Source organism: Halteromyces radiatus (assembly GCF_025201355.1).
Source record: "Halteromyces radiatus strain CBS 162.75 chromosome Unknown BX664scaffold_3, whole genome shotgun sequence".
Taxonomy (NCBI): Eukaryota; Fungi; Mucoromycota; class Mucoromycetes; order Mucorales; family Cunninghamellaceae; genus Halteromyces; species Halteromyces radiatus.
The window spans coordinates 2,242,066-2,257,745 of NW_026251689.1; the positions used below are offsets into that span (position 1 = coordinate 2,242,066).

The window sequence follows — 15,680 nt, forward strand, 5'->3', positions numbered from 1 at the left end:
GTCGATGATAAGCCATTTCATATGGCGGTGGTGATGAAGATGAAGATGTCGGAGTCAGGGAATGTAGGCTATTGGATCTCATCATCATCACCATAGTTGGATTGGAATGACAATCAGCTATTCCAATGATACCTTGTTGCTTTGATTCTTGATTTCTACATGTACTTGAGCAAAATGAGGATTTCTATATACATATATAAAAAAAATCAGTCCTTCTTCCTTATAAATAAAGAAAAGAAGTGTCATCTTTTTCTTTATTACATCATCAGTAATAGGTTTTTCACAATAGAGGCAAATGTTAAGGTCCATCGTCTTCTTGAAAAAAAAAAAAAGAAAAATCAAATCAAAATCACTAATAACAACAGCAGTAAAAAAAATAAATAAATAAATAACAATAACAGCAACAACAACAACAAAAAAAGAAAAGAAAAGAAAAGAAAAAGATAGAGAACAAAGGAAGAAAAAGAAAGATAAATTATATTGGGTGGGAAGCTTTTCCTTAGATGAGTTTTAAGGTTTCAGGAAAGAGAATGACCTTTACCAAACACAGCTGTGTGACCTCAAGGAAAAAAAAAAAGTAAGGTACAGCCTATAATGATGATGATGGTTGGTAGTCGTAATTGATATCATCCGTATCTTTATTTTAGTAGATCGTTGGATTTTATCGTACACTATAAAACCACGTGTTTACTGTTTTTGTATTGTATTAATCAAACGAAAGAGAGAGAGAGAGAGATTATACTTTTTTTTTCTTCCTTGATGCAAAGAAAAAAAGAAATATTTTGGTTCAAATTCAAAGATGAACTATGTAATAATAGATGGATGTGCCTATGTGCATGACGCTTTTAAGATTCCGGTCTGCTTTGTCGTTTGTGTTCATCCTATTTCTATAAAAGAATTTATATATAAAATTCGTTTATAATAGGAATCATGGGGTATATAATGAAATCAATATATCGATAATGACCAATACATCGGCTACTTTATTAAGGCTTGATTTGAAGATCATAAAAGTAAAGATTGATACATAAAAAGTAAATAGTAATAATAATAATAATAATAATAATAATAATAAAAATGGTGATATAACAGAATAAAACGTAAAAAAAAAAAAAAAAAAAAAGTAATAGGGTGTAAATAATAAATAACTATGGTTTCTATTTGGCTTCTTGACTAATCTTCAACATCAGTAAATCGCCCACTTCACTAATAGTTTCCACAGCACGGTCGATATCTTCTTTGGTATGAGACGCCGATAAACAGAATCTTGCACGTGACGTTATGATAGGAGTTGCCGGATAACCTACAACACAAACAGCGATACCACGCTTCAATAGTTCCCGAGAAAAGGCAGGAATTTTTGCAGGGTTAAACAATAACAATGGTACCACAGGACTGCCATGATCACCATAAACAATAAATCCAAGAGCACGTAATCTAGCCGCAAAATGAAGTGAATTTTCAGCTAGTCTTTTGATACGAAGGCGACCATCATCTGTACCATCTTCACCACTATTAGAAAAATAAAAAAAAAATATAAGTATTTGTTCTATCACATATATATATATATTGATCTATTACCAAATAATCTTCATACTAGTTAATACTTGTTGTGCCACAGGGACAGAGATAGGTTCAGCATAAATATATCCATGATTATTGATACGTAAATGGTCAATAACGGACTTGTCAGCAGCAATGTAACCACCAGCAGCACCAAAAGATTTGGTAAATGTACCCATTAAAATATCAACTTCAACAGGATCCACACCATAAAAGTCACAAACGCCACCACCATTTTCACCAAGGGCACCAATAGAATGAGCTTCATCCACATACAAATAGAACTATAAATAGAAAAAAAAAGAAACATCAAGATAAATGTCTTTTTTTTTTCCTTTTAACTTACCTTGAATTCCTTTTTGAGTTTGATGATTTCAGGAAGATTAACGACGGTACCTTCCATAGAATAAAGACCCTCCACAATGACCAAAATCTTCTTCCAAGGACGGTGAGTACGAGGTTGACCTTGAGAAATGACTTCACGAAGTAATTCTCTCAAATCATCCATGTTATTATGTTTGAATACACGAACAGATGCACCAGAGAGACGAGCACCAAAGACAATAGAAGAATGATTCATTTCATCAGAAATAATCAAACAACCTTTACTAACAAGAGCTGGAATAGTAGTGGAGTTGGTAGCGAAACCCATACTAACAACCATAGAATCTTCTTTTCCAACAAATCGAGCCACCAAACGTTCAAGATCGGCATGCAGTTGTGTTGAACCAGCTTCAGCGCGAGGACTTGGAGAAGGAATACCATTGGTTAAAGTTGCTTGTTCCACTGCATCTGCACAAGGTCCAACTTTCTGTGCAAATCCCAAATAATTGTAAGAAGCAAAGTTGAGATTTTCTGTGACTTTGCCTGTCAATCGAAAAGTATGATTGTAGTCATAACTGACACGTTCCAACAATTTGACTGTTCTAGAGGCAACTCCAGTAATAGGTCGATTCCAACAATCACTATTCATTCACGATGAAAGAAAAAAAAAAGAAAGGTACATATAAATAATATGGTTACACATGTTTTTATTTTTCTTTTTATAATTTTTGTTCATTTTCCATTTTACTTACCGAATACGAAGATAGAGACGCCGTGTATAAAAGGAATCAAAATCAGATACAAGAGGTGCATAACCCTAAAAGAAAAAAAAGAAGTAGGCTTGTTTTAGTATACTTATTTTATATATACTCTATTTTTTTTATTATTTCTTTTATTTTTTACCTGATTCATCCTCAAGTGAGAATAAGCATGAGGTTTAAAGAATTTGCCCATAATATCACGTAAATGACCAAAAAGAATAAGAACGAAATAGTTGAGATATGTTGATACCAATATATATAAAGGGGCAGCTTCTAGTTTATGTTCCAAGTCATCATATCGTTTAGTTTTGCGAGGAGGAGACCAATGAGTAGTGGAAGGAGGAGTCCAAGTATTACTAATATCAGAAGATGTGATGGTGGTAGTTGTACTAGAAGAATTTTTCTGGAGAAAGCTAGGAGGTAACACGCTAAAAGAATGATCACTAGACGATTTGGGCGTTGTCAAATTGATACTTGGAATACTGATAGTGTGAGCGCGCTTTCCTTTCCCCATATTGTTCTATTGAAATGAAGAGGATGATGAAAAATAAAAAAGAAGAAAAGAACGAGGAAAAAAAAAAAAAAACGGAAAGAGGACTAATAAAAGAAGAAGTGAAAGGAAAACTTTTCAGTGTCTCAGCTTTTTTAGAGTGAAGCCCAGTTACTTTTGTCTGAGATCTAATTATAATTGCTTACTATATTCATTCACTATAGTTTTTTTTTTTTATTCTTTACCTCCAACCCCTAAAAACCAAAACCCTTGTAATGCATTTCTAATTCATTTGATCTCCTAGTTGGAGGAGAAAAGGATATAATCATTGCATTTCAAAGGAGGATTATATATTGGATTTGTCGTTCATCTATCATCTCATCAATATGCTGTCTCTCTCCCCGATGGTGTCGTCCTGTCAACAAAATTTTATCAGATGACCCCCCCGGCATAAAAAACATCCAGTAAATGTATTTAGGTACGGAATTCAAAAATAAGATGTCGCAAAAACACGATATTTAAGCATTAGAAACAATACTGTATTTTCAGCCTCTTTTCCCCAAAAAGGAAATATCCATGTTTATCTATCCCTTTCAATGTTAAAAAAAGAAAAAAAAATCAACATGGGTTCCGAATGTATACATTTTTAATCGTTTTATTAAAAAGAAAATAAAGTGTATACAGTATAACTAATAAATCAAACAAAAAAAAAAAAGAGTAACTATGACGATGGGTATGTAGTTTGTTCATGTTGTTGGCGAAGTAATACTGTCTTTTCGAATAAATTCATATCTAATGAGTCTACGTCACGGATAATTCTTGGCTTAAGCACAAGTTGTCCCAATTGCTTTCAAAAGGAAAAAAAAAAAAAGGAGTGAGTAAAAAGTCTCGGTACTAGTTTCAGAATTAGGAATAATATATATATATATATATATATTTTACCTGATCGTATTTCACTTCCCCAATACATTGTACCATGGTTCCTGTATTCATTCCAATATCAATCAATTCAGTATCTAATTGAAGACTACTCTGTTTATATTCAATGATCGCAATATTATTTGCTGGTTGAAAGTTGACTAGTCTATTTAAGTAAAAAAAGATTAATGAATATTAATAGTTGTTTTTTTTAAGAGAAAAAAAAAGAATAAGAAGGAGTACCTTACCTTCCAGTAATACGAATAGAAGTATTGTCATATCGTTGTGGATCCTGTATTAAATCTTGTAGTAACACTAATTTTCCTGGAGAAACTGTTGTCATGAGAAAAGGTAGAACAAAAGGGAAGAAAAGGACAAGATTGAATTTCCGCTGCTCTTTTTTTTTCTTATCTTTTTTTTTTTTTTTTTTCTTTCTTTCAAATAGGAAGAACTCGCTGGTTTAGTTCTTTCTTTTTATTTATACATATATATATAATAATATATACAACCATGTCAAGTCCTCTTGTCATGGCTTCCACTTTGAATGCCAAAATACTTCAAGATCGTGATTCTGACTTTGACCATGACTATGAATTCCCTACTCACCTGTTACCAGAAAAGATGACGGGTAAGTTCTAATTTGGAATAATAATTAAAAAATAAAATAGTATTTGCTCAACTTTTGTTTTTTTTATTTATCTATAATGGACTATTTAGACGATAGTAAAATTCCTTTGGTAGTGGTTGCTTGTGGATCTTATTCTCCCATCACGTATTTACACCTACGCATGTTTGGTAAGTAGCTCAAACTTTATGGTGAGAGGCCTACTGTATCTATTGTTTTATAACCTTCTTTTTTTTTATTATTATTATTATTCTTTTTAATTGGAACATGAACATTAGATATGGCAAGAGATCATTTCAGAGAACGGGATGAATATGAATTATTAGCAGGTTACTATTCGCCAGTGTCAGATGCATATATGAAGGAAGGACTGGCTCCAGCAAAGCATCGGGTAAAAATGTGTCAACTTGCCGTGGAAAGTACATCAGACTGGTTAATGGTCGATTCATTTGAAGCTCGTCAAACAACTTATCAACGGACGGCAGTGGTTTTAGATCATTTTGATTATCAATTGAATCAAATACATGGTGGTATTCGTACTCAAAATGGTAAGAATCAGGTGTATAGGTATATAATGTCATTGTTCTAATATTAATCACTTTTTTACTCATTATTGATCATAGGTGATTACAAAAAGATTCGCATCATGCTATTGGCTGGCGGTGATTTGATCTCTTCATTTGGTCACCCTGGTGTATGGTCTTCCAATGATGTAAGTAAATTTTTCTTTTTTGAATAAAACTAAAAGAATTTGGTTTAATTTATTATTCTTATGCCCACGTTATTTACTATAGTTACATCACATTGTTGGTCACTACGGCTGTGTCATTATTGAACGTACTGGAACTGATGTATATGGCTTTTTACTTTCCCACGATATTCTTTATCAACATAGGGTAAGCAAACAAAAATGAAAAAGGAAATTTGAATTCATCTTTGATATTTTATGTAGATGAACGTCATCGTCATCAAGCAATTGATACATAACGACATTAGCTCAACAAAAATAAGGTATAAACGAGGAAAAACGAGAGGAAGGGAATATTGAACTGAACTAATACGGCGTATTCTCTCTTTTTTATATAAATGCATATACTTTGATGACAGGTTATTTGTTAAACGGGGTATGTCTATCAAATACTTACTACCGGATCCCGTGATTGATTATATTCATAGTCATGGTCTTTATTTGTCCAAGGCTACCTAGATCTGTAGATCTATTTTTATTTATTTATCTTTTATCTTTCTTGTTTGTCGTTGTATTTATCTCTCCTCTTTTGTCATTCAGATTCCTAGTATATTCATATAATCAATATATCAATCAATATTTTTAGATTATACTTTTATTTGATATAATGTATTTTATTGATTTTCTTATTTTTGGGCTTGACGTCTCTAATAATTCATTGTTACAACCACAATAAAAATATCATTTAGAACGAACGTACATTTTGATTTTTTTTTCTTTTTCACTTTTTGACTTTTCATATCTGTACATTAATAGACAAAGTGGCAGAGCTGCTAACATTAAGAGTTGCTGGTATGTCAACTATGGAATCACACATGGACACAAAAGAAAATCATCCTTGTTGTATGTATTTTTTTTAAGTTGATAATTTCGTCATTTTTCATCATCTCGAAGAATATCATATGTGTCTTAAAAAGTCATTATCACCATCGCCATTACCTCCATTCATCATATATCACCCATTGTAGAAAATGTAGACTAAAACAATAAGCACCAAATACAAGGATACATAATATATAAAACTTTATTAATAATCAGCTTTCAACATCACAAAACGCTACCAAATACACGATTATGTCTACAAATACTAGGTCCATATTCATCATATTCTGCCTTGGTGTGGCAATAACCTTGGAATTCGGCCTACATGGAAAAAGAAGAAAAATTAAGTTTTGAGTACTTATCGGGTTACTAGGATGATCCCTTTTTCTTTCTTTTTTTTTTTTTTCTTTTTTTATAAACAAAGAAGATCTTACCGTTGATGCAAGCAAGCTACCACCAAACCATACAGCATGACGTTGCTTCTTGTGAGAGATGACATTAACTTCCATGGGAGTGGCCTAACAAATTACACGCACAGACAAAAAGAGAGAAAGAAAGAAAGAAAGAAAGAGAATCAGTTGGTATATTTTCCCTAATAAAAAAATAATCTTCCTTATTTTTACCTTCATAGCACCACCACTGATTTCTTCGCTAGCACGTATACGTTGATCAACAACTCGTTTGATATCTCTTTGAAGTCTCTTATCGAAACCTTTGAACATTGTGGACCCACCAGAGAGTACGATGTTCTAATCATAAAAAAAAAATAAGGAATCAGTCTTGCATGATAAGGGCACAAAATACGAATTTATCTTACCTTGTAAAGACCTCTACGAACATCAATGGGACTAGTTTGTACAACGTTATCTACCACTTCAGGTAAAGGAGTAAGGAAATCAGAGCTTGCAATTTCAGGATTGAAGAAAATTTCAGGGGCAAGGAATCGTTCAAAACCAACGTCAACAGAATAATTCTAAAAAAAAAAAAAAACACACGAAAAAAAAAATGCATTAATAAGAAGATAGTAATTTTATCATTTTCCTATAAATTTTACTTTATTTTTTTTTTTTTTACTTACTCTACCAGTCACAGTGTGAAGTCCTTCGTATTTCTTGAAATGTTTGTCGGGTTCTTGATCATACTTTTTGAATTCTTTGACTATATCAGGACACACATAAGAGAAATCTTCCTTGATAGCTTCAGCAACACGTAAAGAATCTTCAGGAGGAATGCTTGTTTCACCACGTTCACGTAATAATTGCTGCACAAATGAGGTAATATCGCGTCCAGCAATAGGAATACTTTTGATTGAACTACCAATCACATAACCTTCAGCCTATAAAAATAATAATAAAAATAAAAAAAGGTGAGATATTATAACATTCGTATAAAATCCGAGTTCACTTACCACTGGAATAACATGAGTAACACCATCACCAGAATCAACAACTGTACCAGTCAAGGTTTGTTCACTAACTTTACTGGAAGTCCATGAAGCAGCAAGGGCCAAAACTGCTTGAACACCAATATAAAGGCCCTTCACATTGAAAGATTCAAACATAATTTCAGCTGTCATTTCACGATTTTCAGGAGGATTATGTGGAGGTTCGGTCTTGAAAGCAAAAAAAAAAAAAAAAAAAAAATAAGTACTATATATATATCATGATTTTCTGTATTTACCAATAAAAAGTGATGATCTTCAGGTTCACAACGTAAGTACTTGAAAATAGACTGTTCCCAAAATCTTTCCATATGGTCCCAGTTGTTAATTTGTCCATGACGAATAGGATAATTGAGAGCCATTGTTTTTGCTTGAGCAAGAGCTTCATCACCAATAACAAAGTTCAAGTCTTCCATACCACGTTTTGATGCCAAGTTGCTACTAAGAAAAGAAGGTTTTGAAGGGACACCAGGAGCACCAGATGCCGAAGGACTTTCGTGTGTTGCAATAGCAGTTGGGAAAACAAATGAAGGTTCATTGTTACCACTGAAACCGAGTTTAGAGTACCTATTAAATTAAAATTAAAATAAAAAAAAAAAGTTATTAGTATATTCTTAGTTAATTAACGCGCCAAGTCTTATAAGATGAGATGAAAAAAAAAAAAAAAACGGTTCAGTCACTTACCCAGTACCATTATCCATAACAACTACTGGAAGATTACTCATATTGATATTTTTCTTTTACTTCTTTTTTTTGTCAATCGTTATAACAGCGGTAAATAAAATAGATATAAAAAGATAAAGTTGACCAAAGTTGCCGAAGAATGAAAAACGTATAAAAAGTGATGTATGTAGCTAAAAGGGAAAAAAAAAAAAAAAAGAAAAGGAAAAGAAAGACGGAAACAAAAAATATTGGCCATATTCAATCACCGGCAACTTTCCAACATAAGCGTATTGTTCATGAATAAGAACACTCTTTATCAACAAATTAAGTGATATATCATTTTAACATTGATTATTGTATTTCGAGCATTAGTTTATGTTTATAAAATAATAATCATCTGTAAATTATATATAATATATATATTTTCTATATACAAACTGTTATCCTCTTAACAAAAAAAAGAATTACGGAATTTCAATATTGGTCATGAATTTGATTGGAGCATTCTCATTTTTTTTTCCTTTTGTACATATCTTTTTTTTTTTCCCTCTCATATCCATTTTATTTTATTCTTTTTTCTTTTATTTTCACTTTACCCTCATATACCACTTTCTAATGTCTGGTCATGTTATCTACGCGTGTCCTTGCCTTAATATCAAGATACATTTATCAAGTAAATATTCTTTGAAACATCATGCTACAGAACGACAACAATATTGGTTTCAGGAAGCTCCTATTGCTGGTTGGCATTTTGATCTTGGTATGGGTGCTGTCGTTGTAAGTAACTAAACATATAAATATTGCTATTTATTTATTTATACTTACAGATCCATCTAATTTATTTTTATTTTTTTAATAGGCATATTCAAGTTTGATTCAAACTCGTACAAGTACATCTCATCCTTGGATGACCGTGGGATGTCTCAACTGTGATTTGAAAAACGTATATTCCGTTTATAGCAAAATGTCTAATAGGTCTTCTTCTGGCTCCTTATTGGTTGGTCAATCTGATGAATCTGTTGTTATTCACGAAGGTACTCTAGTAAGTTATATATATTTATATATTCACTGTACATCTAAGTTTATACTCATTCATATATATATATATATATATATATTAGTTTGGTAGTCAATTAGATGATGTTAGAAATGATGATCAATTCTCCACGATTTTCGACATTAAACTCAGCAATTTGATATCACCTGCTACCATTACACATCAAAGTAGGGTTCAAATCATGAATTATATCCATATAATAATCATTGTTATGCACTTTCTCCTTATATATTTATATTTGTATCTCTAGATGAAGTTCCAGAAAAGCTACGTGCTCAACATCAAGAATTGCGTCAAGTATTGGAAAAAGCTTTGGATAAAATGCGACTGGCTTCTGAAGTACGTATTGAACAATGGAAACGGGTTGAAATGGAACGTTTGGAAGAAGATACAAAAAAGGCCAAGGAAGAAAGCAGCAAACTTTGGCAAAAAGTGCTTTCGGTGAACCATGTAGAAACTCAACATCCAGTGAAAGAAAGAAGAATCACCGGTATTGATGTCCCTGAAGAGGCTAATACTCAAGATGAACAAGTATCAACCTTACAACAAACATCAACAATTGGCGAACCTGTTTTGACCTCTCAATCTAATCCTGCAACAAATATCAAAACAACAACCAATGACTCATCTCTCATCTCATCAACATCTGATAGACAATCTGAATCAAAAAGATCTCAATCTCACGTGGTACGTTTCATTGATAATAACAGCGATCCGACAGTATCCAGTTTACCTAGCTCATACCGCCGATCCAGTTTTAGTCTCAATCAAAGTGCTATCACCAACAGCTTAACTCAACAAGATAGTTTATTATTCTCATTATCGAAAGGTAATATAAAAGAAAGAAAGAAAAATAAATTTAGAACGATTCAAAAGCATTAACTCTTTATATATATATATTATTGATTTGACTAGGTGATGTACCACAACCTATAAATGATTCAAGTTCTGATGATGAAGATATGTTTGATTTGGATGAAGAATTACAATCGGATGATGGAATCACAGAAAAGAAAGAGGAAAATAAACTTGACGACAATACTGGTAGCGAAGAAGCAGCAACGACAGGTGATCAATCTGATAAGAATAAGTCTGAATTCGATAGCTATGGAACATCATGGATCAAGAAAAAGAAGTTTACTGGAAAGTACATTGTCGATATTGGAAACGGGTCAGAATTAAATCAAGGGGATGATAATGATATTACGATGGAAACTGATGAAAATGAAGGTAAACATGAACAATTAAAAGAACATAGTGAACTTACCAATTTTTTTTTTTTTTAATATGCAGATCTATCTCAATCTATTTCCAAATACGCTACATCAATGCCAATCAACATCAATTCTGGTATGGGTACTTTTATTCCATCACATGATGATGAAGTTATCCAACCTGCTAAAATGGATCCAACCAATGTATTTTATAAGGCTAGACAAAACGACAATGATGTTTCCTCTCCTTTTGAATCTCATCTTACTAGCCAATCGTTGGCACCGACAACCAAGGTATCTGCAAGCAAATCATTTATTGGTTATGATTTTTCCTTTTCTGATCGTGCATTGTCCAAGCAATTCCCTGATTACAATCCTGGTCGACGAAAATCTGTAGCAACTATACAAGGCAGAAGACAACCTCAGTTAGATGCACTTATTGAAAATTCATCTTTAGACACTAGAACTACAAAGAAATGAATACATATCCTATTTTTTTTGTCTTTTTTTTTTTTGTACATATGTATTGATTACAAATATAATAATAAAAGAATGCCCTATTTGTTACATATACTACATTTCATTATGTATTATTCACGAAAGGACACCCACTTGGCGGAAGATAAAAAAAAAAGTGAAGCTCAAGGGTTGACACTATTTTCTTTTTTTTTTTTTCTTCCTTCTTTTTTTTTTTTTAATTATTCCATTTTCCATTCATATTTCTCCATTCCAACCATCATGCCTAACCAATGTCCTGTTGATCATACCAAAATAAATATTACAGAAAAACCTCCTTCTTCTTCTACACCAGAGGTAATTACAGTAGAATATTCAACTTTGACTCCTGTTGACGATGATTCCAAATGTCCTGTGGATCCTTTAACCTACAAGTCAGCTACCATTACCACTACTGTGGCCAACCCTACCTCTACATCGGCTCAACACTCAAGCTCAACTGTGACTACTGCTCCTAGCGATCTTAGTGACTATACCAAGTTAACTTCTGTGGATGACGAATCAAAATGTCCTGTGGATCCTTCCGCATATAAACATTTTTTACCTAAAAGTGAGGATCAACCACAATGCCCAGTAACCCCAAGTAGTTATCATCATTTTGTACCTAAGCCTGAAGACAAGGTGGTCCCCGAAACAGTACATACTGCGGCCCAAGCAAGTACAGCAAAAGAAGGATGCGACTCGGATGCCATTGATAGTAGTAATTATATGCCTCATATCTCTCAACAACCATTACCAGATCAAAAGGGTCATTTGGGAAAACATCGTGAAATCTCATCTATTCCAAGAGCTAATTCGGATGAAAAACTATGGGTATATCCTTCGGAACAAATGTTCTTCAATGCCATGCGTCGTAAAAATTGGAATCCGGAAGAAGCTGATATGCCTGTGGTTGTTCCTATCCATAATGCTGTCAATGAACAAGCCTGGCAAAAGATTTTGGAGTGGGAACAATTACATGTTACGTAAGTAGGCAAAATATATATCTATATATTTACTTATCATTAAATTCTTTTTTTTTTTTTCTGTTTTATTTTTTGATATAGAGAATGCAATCAACCCAAACTTTTGAAATTTCAAGGCAGACCCAAGGACATTACTCCTAAAGCACGATTCCGTTCTTGGTTAGGGTAAATAGATACCTGAATAAACATAGATGATATTTATCTTTTTTGTATTTTTTTTTTTTATGATTTTTATAGATATAGCTTACCTTTTGATCGACATGATTGGACGGTAGATCGTTGTGGTGAAAAAGTGACATATGTGATTGACTTTTACGCTGGTAAACAAGATCCTCGAAAACCTCAAGGTGTTAGTTTCTACCTGGATGTCCGACCTGCTGTTAGTCCTAGTGGGATTTGGGATCGATTGCGGATGGCGTTTAAGAAGGGTGAATTTATTTAGATTAGACCTTTTTTTTACATTGAATGACAATAAAACATTTTATTATTTGGTTATATGAATATATTTGGAGGGAATATTTTTATTATATTTTTTTTTATTGATTGATTGATAATTCAAGAAGAAGGGAAAAAAAAGGGCATTTAACAACAAATTTTTGATTATCCATATGAACTCTTTTTAAAGAATTATGCATTTTGACGCTGATAAAGTTTCCTGGAAATTTGAGCAGTGGCTTGCGAGACTGTAAAAAAAGGGGGATGTTTTGAATGACCGCTTCTTATATCTTTTTTTTTTTTTGACATATCCTCTTCTTTTTTTTTTTTTTCTTCTTTCTACAATTGATTCCCTTCTTTATCATCATGGCTGACGAGAAACGTTCGAAATCCAAGTCTGACAATAACAAAAAACGCAACAACAAAAAACAAAAGGAAGAAACAAGTGCTCTTTTACACAATAATGAACCAAAAATGGCTGTTCGTGAATATGTCGTTAATGAAGAAAAGTATATCCGTGGCGATGATATCGATTATGAGGTATGGCATCTATACAATGATATTAACTCTTTTTATTCCCACTTTTTGTTTATGTTATATAACCAATTTGATTCTTTTTTTTTTTAAAAAAAAAAAAATAAATAGAAAATCAAAGGTCAAAAACTAAAGGCTCGTATTCGAAAACAACAAGAAAGTGCTCGAGATGCAGCTCAATCAGCAGCTCGTGCTGAAATGTTACTTGGTGAAGAAGCTGGATACTTGGAAGCCGAAGGGATTGAAAAGACATATAACTATAGACAAGATCAATTGGCTGCAGATACTGATATCAATACAGCAAGCAAGGTAGAGTGATTAGTTTGGTGGAAGAGAAAAAAAAAAAGAATACTAATTCAATGCTTTACATATATCATTAGATCTTTTCTTTGGATCTTCCTGACTTTGGTCCCTATGCACTTGATTATACTCGAAATGGACGACATTTACTTTTAGGTGGACGCAAAGGTCATCTTGCTGCTTTTGATTGGCAAAATGGCAAACTACACTTTGAAACTCATGTCAAAGAAACTGTTCGAGACGTCACGTAAGTTTTTTTTATTTTTTTTTTTTTACAATTGTTTTCTAATTTTTTTCTTTTTACTATTATTTATTTATTTAGTTGGCTTCACAATGAAACATTACTTGCTGTGGCTCAAAAGAAATATGTCTTTATTTATGATCAAACTGGTTTAGAAATTCATCGTATGAAGAATCATATTGAAGTCAACAAGATGGAATTTCTACCATACCACTTTTTATTGGCCACCGTGGTAAGTTAACTATCATATATAATTATCTTGTCTCTTCCTTTTATTCATTTTCATCTTCTCTCTCTCTATATCTTTTATGGATTCAAGGGTAATGCTGGTTATTTGAAATATCAAGATACATCTACTGGTAATCTTGTTGGTGAAATTCGAACGAAACTAGGTGGTTGCAAAACTATGACACAAAATCCATATAATGCAGTGATTCATCTAGGTCATACCAATGGCACAGTAACAATGTGGTCTCCTACTATGCATACGCCTCTGGTCAAGATGTTGTGTCACAAAGGTGCTGTTCAAGCTGTGGCTGTAGATAAGGGTGGACATTATATGGCAACTTCAGGATTAGATGGTCAGTTAAAGGTATGGGATATCCGAAATTATGGTGTTCTTCAAGAATATTATACTCCTGCACCTGCTACTTCATTATCAATTTCACAAAGAGGATTATTGGCAGTTGGCTGGAATACACATGTGACGGTAAAAAAAAAAAAAAAAAAAAAAAAAAAGAACAACCATATGTTTTGTTTATTAGTATATTTACTTTATCTATATATATATGTGATAGGTCTGGAAGGACGCATTCCGAACAAAGCAAGAATCACCCTATATGACTCATTTACAAGCAGGATCACCTATTATGGATATCAACTTTTGTCCTTATGAAGATGTATTAGGTATTGGTCATTACAAGGGAATGAGTAGTATTGTAGTACCTGGTTCAGGTGAACCCAACTTTGACTCTCTTGAAGCTAATCCATTCCAAACCAAGAAACAACGACAGGAAGCTGAAGTTCATAGTTTAATGAGCAAGTTACAACCTGATATGATTGTGTTGGATCCCACTGACATTGGCAAGTTGAATCGAACAAGCAAGGCAGAAATGCAAAAACGACAAAGGGAAGATGAAGAAGAACGACGTTTACAAGAAGGCCCAGAGCAAGTCAAGGATAGAAAACGAATGCGAGGACGTAACTCGGCAAAGAAACGATATATGCGAAAGCAAAATCAAAAGAATGTGGTGGATCAAAAGCAATTGGATATAATGGAAATGAAGGCAAATGAAGGCAAAGGCAAATCTACCGACACTCCTTTTACCACTTTGGATATCTTTTAGTTTAGTCCCATTTTTTATCGCTAACCTTTTTATTATTATTATTATTATTATTTATTCTTATCACCATCATCATCATTATCATCATCATTCATCATCCATATTATATTTATTTTTTTTGTATACATTTTTTTTCTTTTGTACTTTTTATTTTATACATTAGATGATCATATTACTTCATGTCCCCTTTTTATTTTACACAGTTCTCTTTTTTTTTTTTCTTTGACTCATATTACATCCACACATACAAAATCAATCAATCATCCAGATACACATATGCACACACACACAGTCTCTCTCATATATACAATATATATATTTATATATATATTCTCTCTCTTTTTTTTTTTTTTCTTCTCTTAATAATTCAATAAAATCATTGAAATCAATATATAAAGAAATCATTTACAGTTTATCAAATCCCGATCGGCGGAGGAAAATCAAGTAGGACCAAAAGATAAAGAGAAAAGAGAATGCTTCCTAATGGAAACCACATGAAAGGGAGAAGATACAGGTCATAAAGAAAACTCGATAAATTTTGATTTCAAATGATATGTAGATGGCAATATAAACAATCAACAAGTTGGGCGATAGACAGGGGGGAAAAAGGGATGCATGCACAAACAGACTGACAAAATGATTTCAAATCCCCTCTTTTTAGTGGTGTGTTACAATGCAGTAAAAAAAAAAAAAAAGTACACTATCAAGACGATACAAATG

The 15,680-nt window shown here is 32.6% G+C and overlaps 7 protein-coding genes across 7 annotated transcripts; 4 read left to right on the forward strand and 3 right to left on the reverse strand.

Annotated features, from left to right (window-relative positions):
• Positions 1-1,129: 1,129 nt before the first annotated feature.
• Positions 1,130-3,251, reverse strand: BX664DRAFT_295011 (pyridoxal phosphate-dependent transferase). The gene is made up of 5 exons (XM_051542129.1): positions 2,791-3,251; positions 2,640-2,704; positions 1,910-2,528; positions 1,582-1,847; positions 1,130-1,512 (listed from the first exon to the last, which is right to left on the reverse strand). The coding sequence occupies exons 1-5, from the start codon at positions 3,160-3,162 to the stop codon at positions 1,158-1,160; spliced, it is 1,677 nt and encodes a 558-aa protein (XP_051401779.1). The 5' UTR covers positions 3,163-3,251; the 3' UTR covers positions 1,130-1,157.
• Positions 3,252-3,720: 469 nt separating this feature from the next.
• BX664DRAFT_357785 (telomere-capping, CST complex subunit-domain-containing protein) lies at positions 3,721-4,483 on the reverse strand. Its single transcript, XM_051547984.1, has 3 exons — positions 4,305-4,483; positions 4,081-4,222; positions 3,721-3,985 (listed from the first exon to the last, which is right to left on the reverse strand). Exons 1-3 carry the CDS (start codon positions 4,397-4,399, stop codon positions 3,860-3,862), a joined length of 363 nt encoding a protein of 120 aa, XP_051401780.1. The 5' UTR covers positions 4,400-4,483; the 3' UTR covers positions 3,721-3,859.
• Positions 4,475-6,125, forward strand: BX664DRAFT_329457 (uncharacterized protein). Its single transcript, XM_051544787.1, has 7 exons — positions 4,475-4,684; positions 4,774-4,851; positions 4,960-5,229; positions 5,305-5,393; positions 5,476-5,577; positions 5,634-5,692; positions 5,789-6,125. The coding sequence occupies exons 1-7, from the start codon at positions 4,567-4,569 to the stop codon at positions 5,886-5,888; spliced, it is 816 nt and encodes a 271-aa protein (XP_051401781.1). The 5' UTR covers positions 4,475-4,566; the 3' UTR covers positions 5,889-6,125.
• Positions 6,126-6,428: 303 nt separating this feature from the next.
• On the reverse strand, positions 6,429-8,540 carry BX664DRAFT_384778 (actin family). The gene is made up of 8 exons (XM_051549204.1): positions 8,377-8,540; positions 7,932-8,259; positions 7,660-7,863; positions 7,330-7,587; positions 7,069-7,224; positions 6,875-7,000; positions 6,686-6,769; positions 6,429-6,572 (listed from the first exon to the last, which is right to left on the reverse strand). The coding sequence occupies exons 1-8, from the start codon at positions 8,415-8,417 to the stop codon at positions 6,477-6,479; spliced, it is 1,293 nt and encodes a 430-aa protein (XP_051401782.1). The 5' UTR covers positions 8,418-8,540; the 3' UTR covers positions 6,429-6,476.
• A 352-nt stretch (positions 8,541-8,892) lies between these two features.
• BX664DRAFT_329460 (uncharacterized protein) lies at positions 8,893-11,184 on the forward strand. The gene is made up of 6 exons (XM_051544788.1): positions 8,893-9,132; positions 9,215-9,397; positions 9,477-9,579; positions 9,663-10,241; positions 10,328-10,642; positions 10,706-11,184. Exons 1-6 carry the CDS (start codon positions 8,971-8,973, stop codon positions 11,104-11,106), a joined length of 1,743 nt encoding a protein of 580 aa, XP_051401783.1. The 5' UTR covers positions 8,893-8,970; the 3' UTR covers positions 11,107-11,184.
• Positions 11,185-11,322: 138 nt separating this feature from the next.
• BX664DRAFT_378779 (cytochrome c/c1 heme lyase-domain-containing protein) lies at positions 11,323-12,610 on the forward strand. Its single transcript, XM_051548840.1, has 3 exons — positions 11,323-12,107; positions 12,189-12,272; positions 12,345-12,610. Exons 1-3 carry the CDS (start codon positions 11,365-11,367, stop codon positions 12,547-12,549), a joined length of 1,032 nt encoding a protein of 343 aa, XP_051401784.1. The 5' UTR covers positions 11,323-11,364; the 3' UTR covers positions 12,550-12,610.
• Positions 12,611-12,874: 264 nt separating this feature from the next.
• Positions 12,875-15,258, forward strand: BX664DRAFT_357790 (WD40-repeat-containing domain protein). The gene is made up of 6 exons (XM_051547985.1): positions 12,875-13,082; positions 13,188-13,385; positions 13,457-13,623; positions 13,699-13,849; positions 13,937-14,326; positions 14,415-15,258. The coding sequence occupies exons 1-6, from the start codon at positions 12,909-12,911 to the stop codon at positions 14,961-14,963; spliced, it is 1,629 nt and encodes a 542-aa protein (XP_051401785.1). The 5' UTR covers positions 12,875-12,908; the 3' UTR covers positions 14,964-15,258.
• The last annotated feature ends 422 nt before the right edge of the window (positions 15,259-15,680 follow it).

Bases quoted from the DNA above. Each gene is read 5' to 3' on its own strand.
- BX664DRAFT_295011 (XM_051542129.1), bottom strand. From the start codon at position 3,162: ATGGGGAAAGGAAAGCGCGCTCACACTATCAGTATTCCAAGTATCAAT. The intron at 1,848-1,909 runs GTAAGTTAAAAG...TTCTATTTATAG, and splicing joins AACTCAAAAAGGAATTCAAG to TTCTATTTGTATGTGGATGA. The intron at 1,513-1,581 runs GTAATAGATCAA...TTTTTCTAATAG, and splicing joins ACTAGTATGAAGATTATTTG to TGGTGAAGATGGTACAGATG.
- BX664DRAFT_357785 (XM_051547984.1), bottom strand. From the start codon at position 4,399: ATGACAACAGTTTCTCCAGGAAAATTAGTGTTACTACAAGATTTAATA. The intron at 4,223-4,304 runs GTAAGGTACTCC...TTACTTAAATAG, and splicing joins TCTATTCGTATTACTGGAAG to ACTAGTCAACTTTCAACCAG. The intron at 3,986-4,080 runs GTAAAATATATA...TCCTTTTGAAAG, and splicing joins GGGAAGTGAAATACGATCAG to CAATTGGGACAACTTGTGCT.
- BX664DRAFT_329457 (XM_051544787.1), top strand. From the start codon at position 4,567: ATGTCAAGTCCTCTTGTCATGGCTTCCACTTTGAATGCCAAAATACTT. The intron at 4,852-4,959 runs GTAAGTAGCTCA...CATGAACATTAG, and splicing joins TTTACACCTACGCATGTTTG to ATATGGCAAGAGATCATTTC. The intron at 5,693-5,788 runs GTATAAACGAGG...CTTTGATGACAG, and splicing joins ATTAGCTCAACAAAAATAAG to GTTATTTGTTAAACGGGGTA.
- BX664DRAFT_384778 (XM_051549204.1), bottom strand. From the start codon at position 8,417: ATGAGTAATCTTCCAGTAGTTGTTATGGATAATGGTACTGG. The intron at 7,588-7,659 runs GTAAGTGAACTC...TTATTTTTATAG, and splicing joins TTACTCATGTTATTCCAGTG to GCTGAAGGTTATGTGATTGG. The intron at 7,001-7,068 runs GTAAGATAAATT...TTTTATGATTAG, and splicing joins TTCGTAGAGGTCTTTACAAG to AACATCGTACTCTCTGGTGG.
- BX664DRAFT_329460 (XM_051544788.1), top strand. From the start codon at position 8,971: ATGTCTGGTCATGTTATCTACGCGTGTCCTTGCCTTAATATCAAGATA. The intron at 9,398-9,476 runs GTAAGTTATATA...TATATATATTAG, and splicing joins TTATTCACGAAGGTACTCTA to TTTGGTAGTCAATTAGATGA. The intron at 10,242-10,327 runs GTAATATAAAAG...TGATTTGACTAG, and splicing joins ATTATTCTCATTATCGAAAG to GTGATGTACCACAACCTATA.
- BX664DRAFT_378779 (XM_051548840.1), top strand. From the start codon at position 11,365: ATGCCTAACCAATGTCCTGTTGATCATACCAAAATAAATATTACAGAA. The intron at 12,108-12,188 runs GTAAGTAGGCAA...TTTTTGATATAG, and splicing joins TGGGAACAATTACATGTTAC to AGAATGCAATCAACCCAAAC. The intron at 12,273-12,344 runs GTAAATAGATAC...TGATTTTTATAG, and splicing joins CGATTCCGTTCTTGGTTAGG to ATATAGCTTACCTTTTGATC.
- BX664DRAFT_357790 (XM_051547985.1), top strand. From the start codon at position 12,909: ATGGCTGACGAGAAACGTTCGAAATCCAAGTCTGACAATAACAAAAAA. The intron at 13,083-13,187 runs GTATGGCATCTA...AAAAATAAATAG, and splicing joins GCGATGATATCGATTATGAG to AAAATCAAAGGTCAAAAACT. The intron at 13,850-13,936 runs GTAAGTTAACTA...TATGGATTCAAG, and splicing joins ACTTTTTATTGGCCACCGTG to GGTAATGCTGGTTATTTGAA.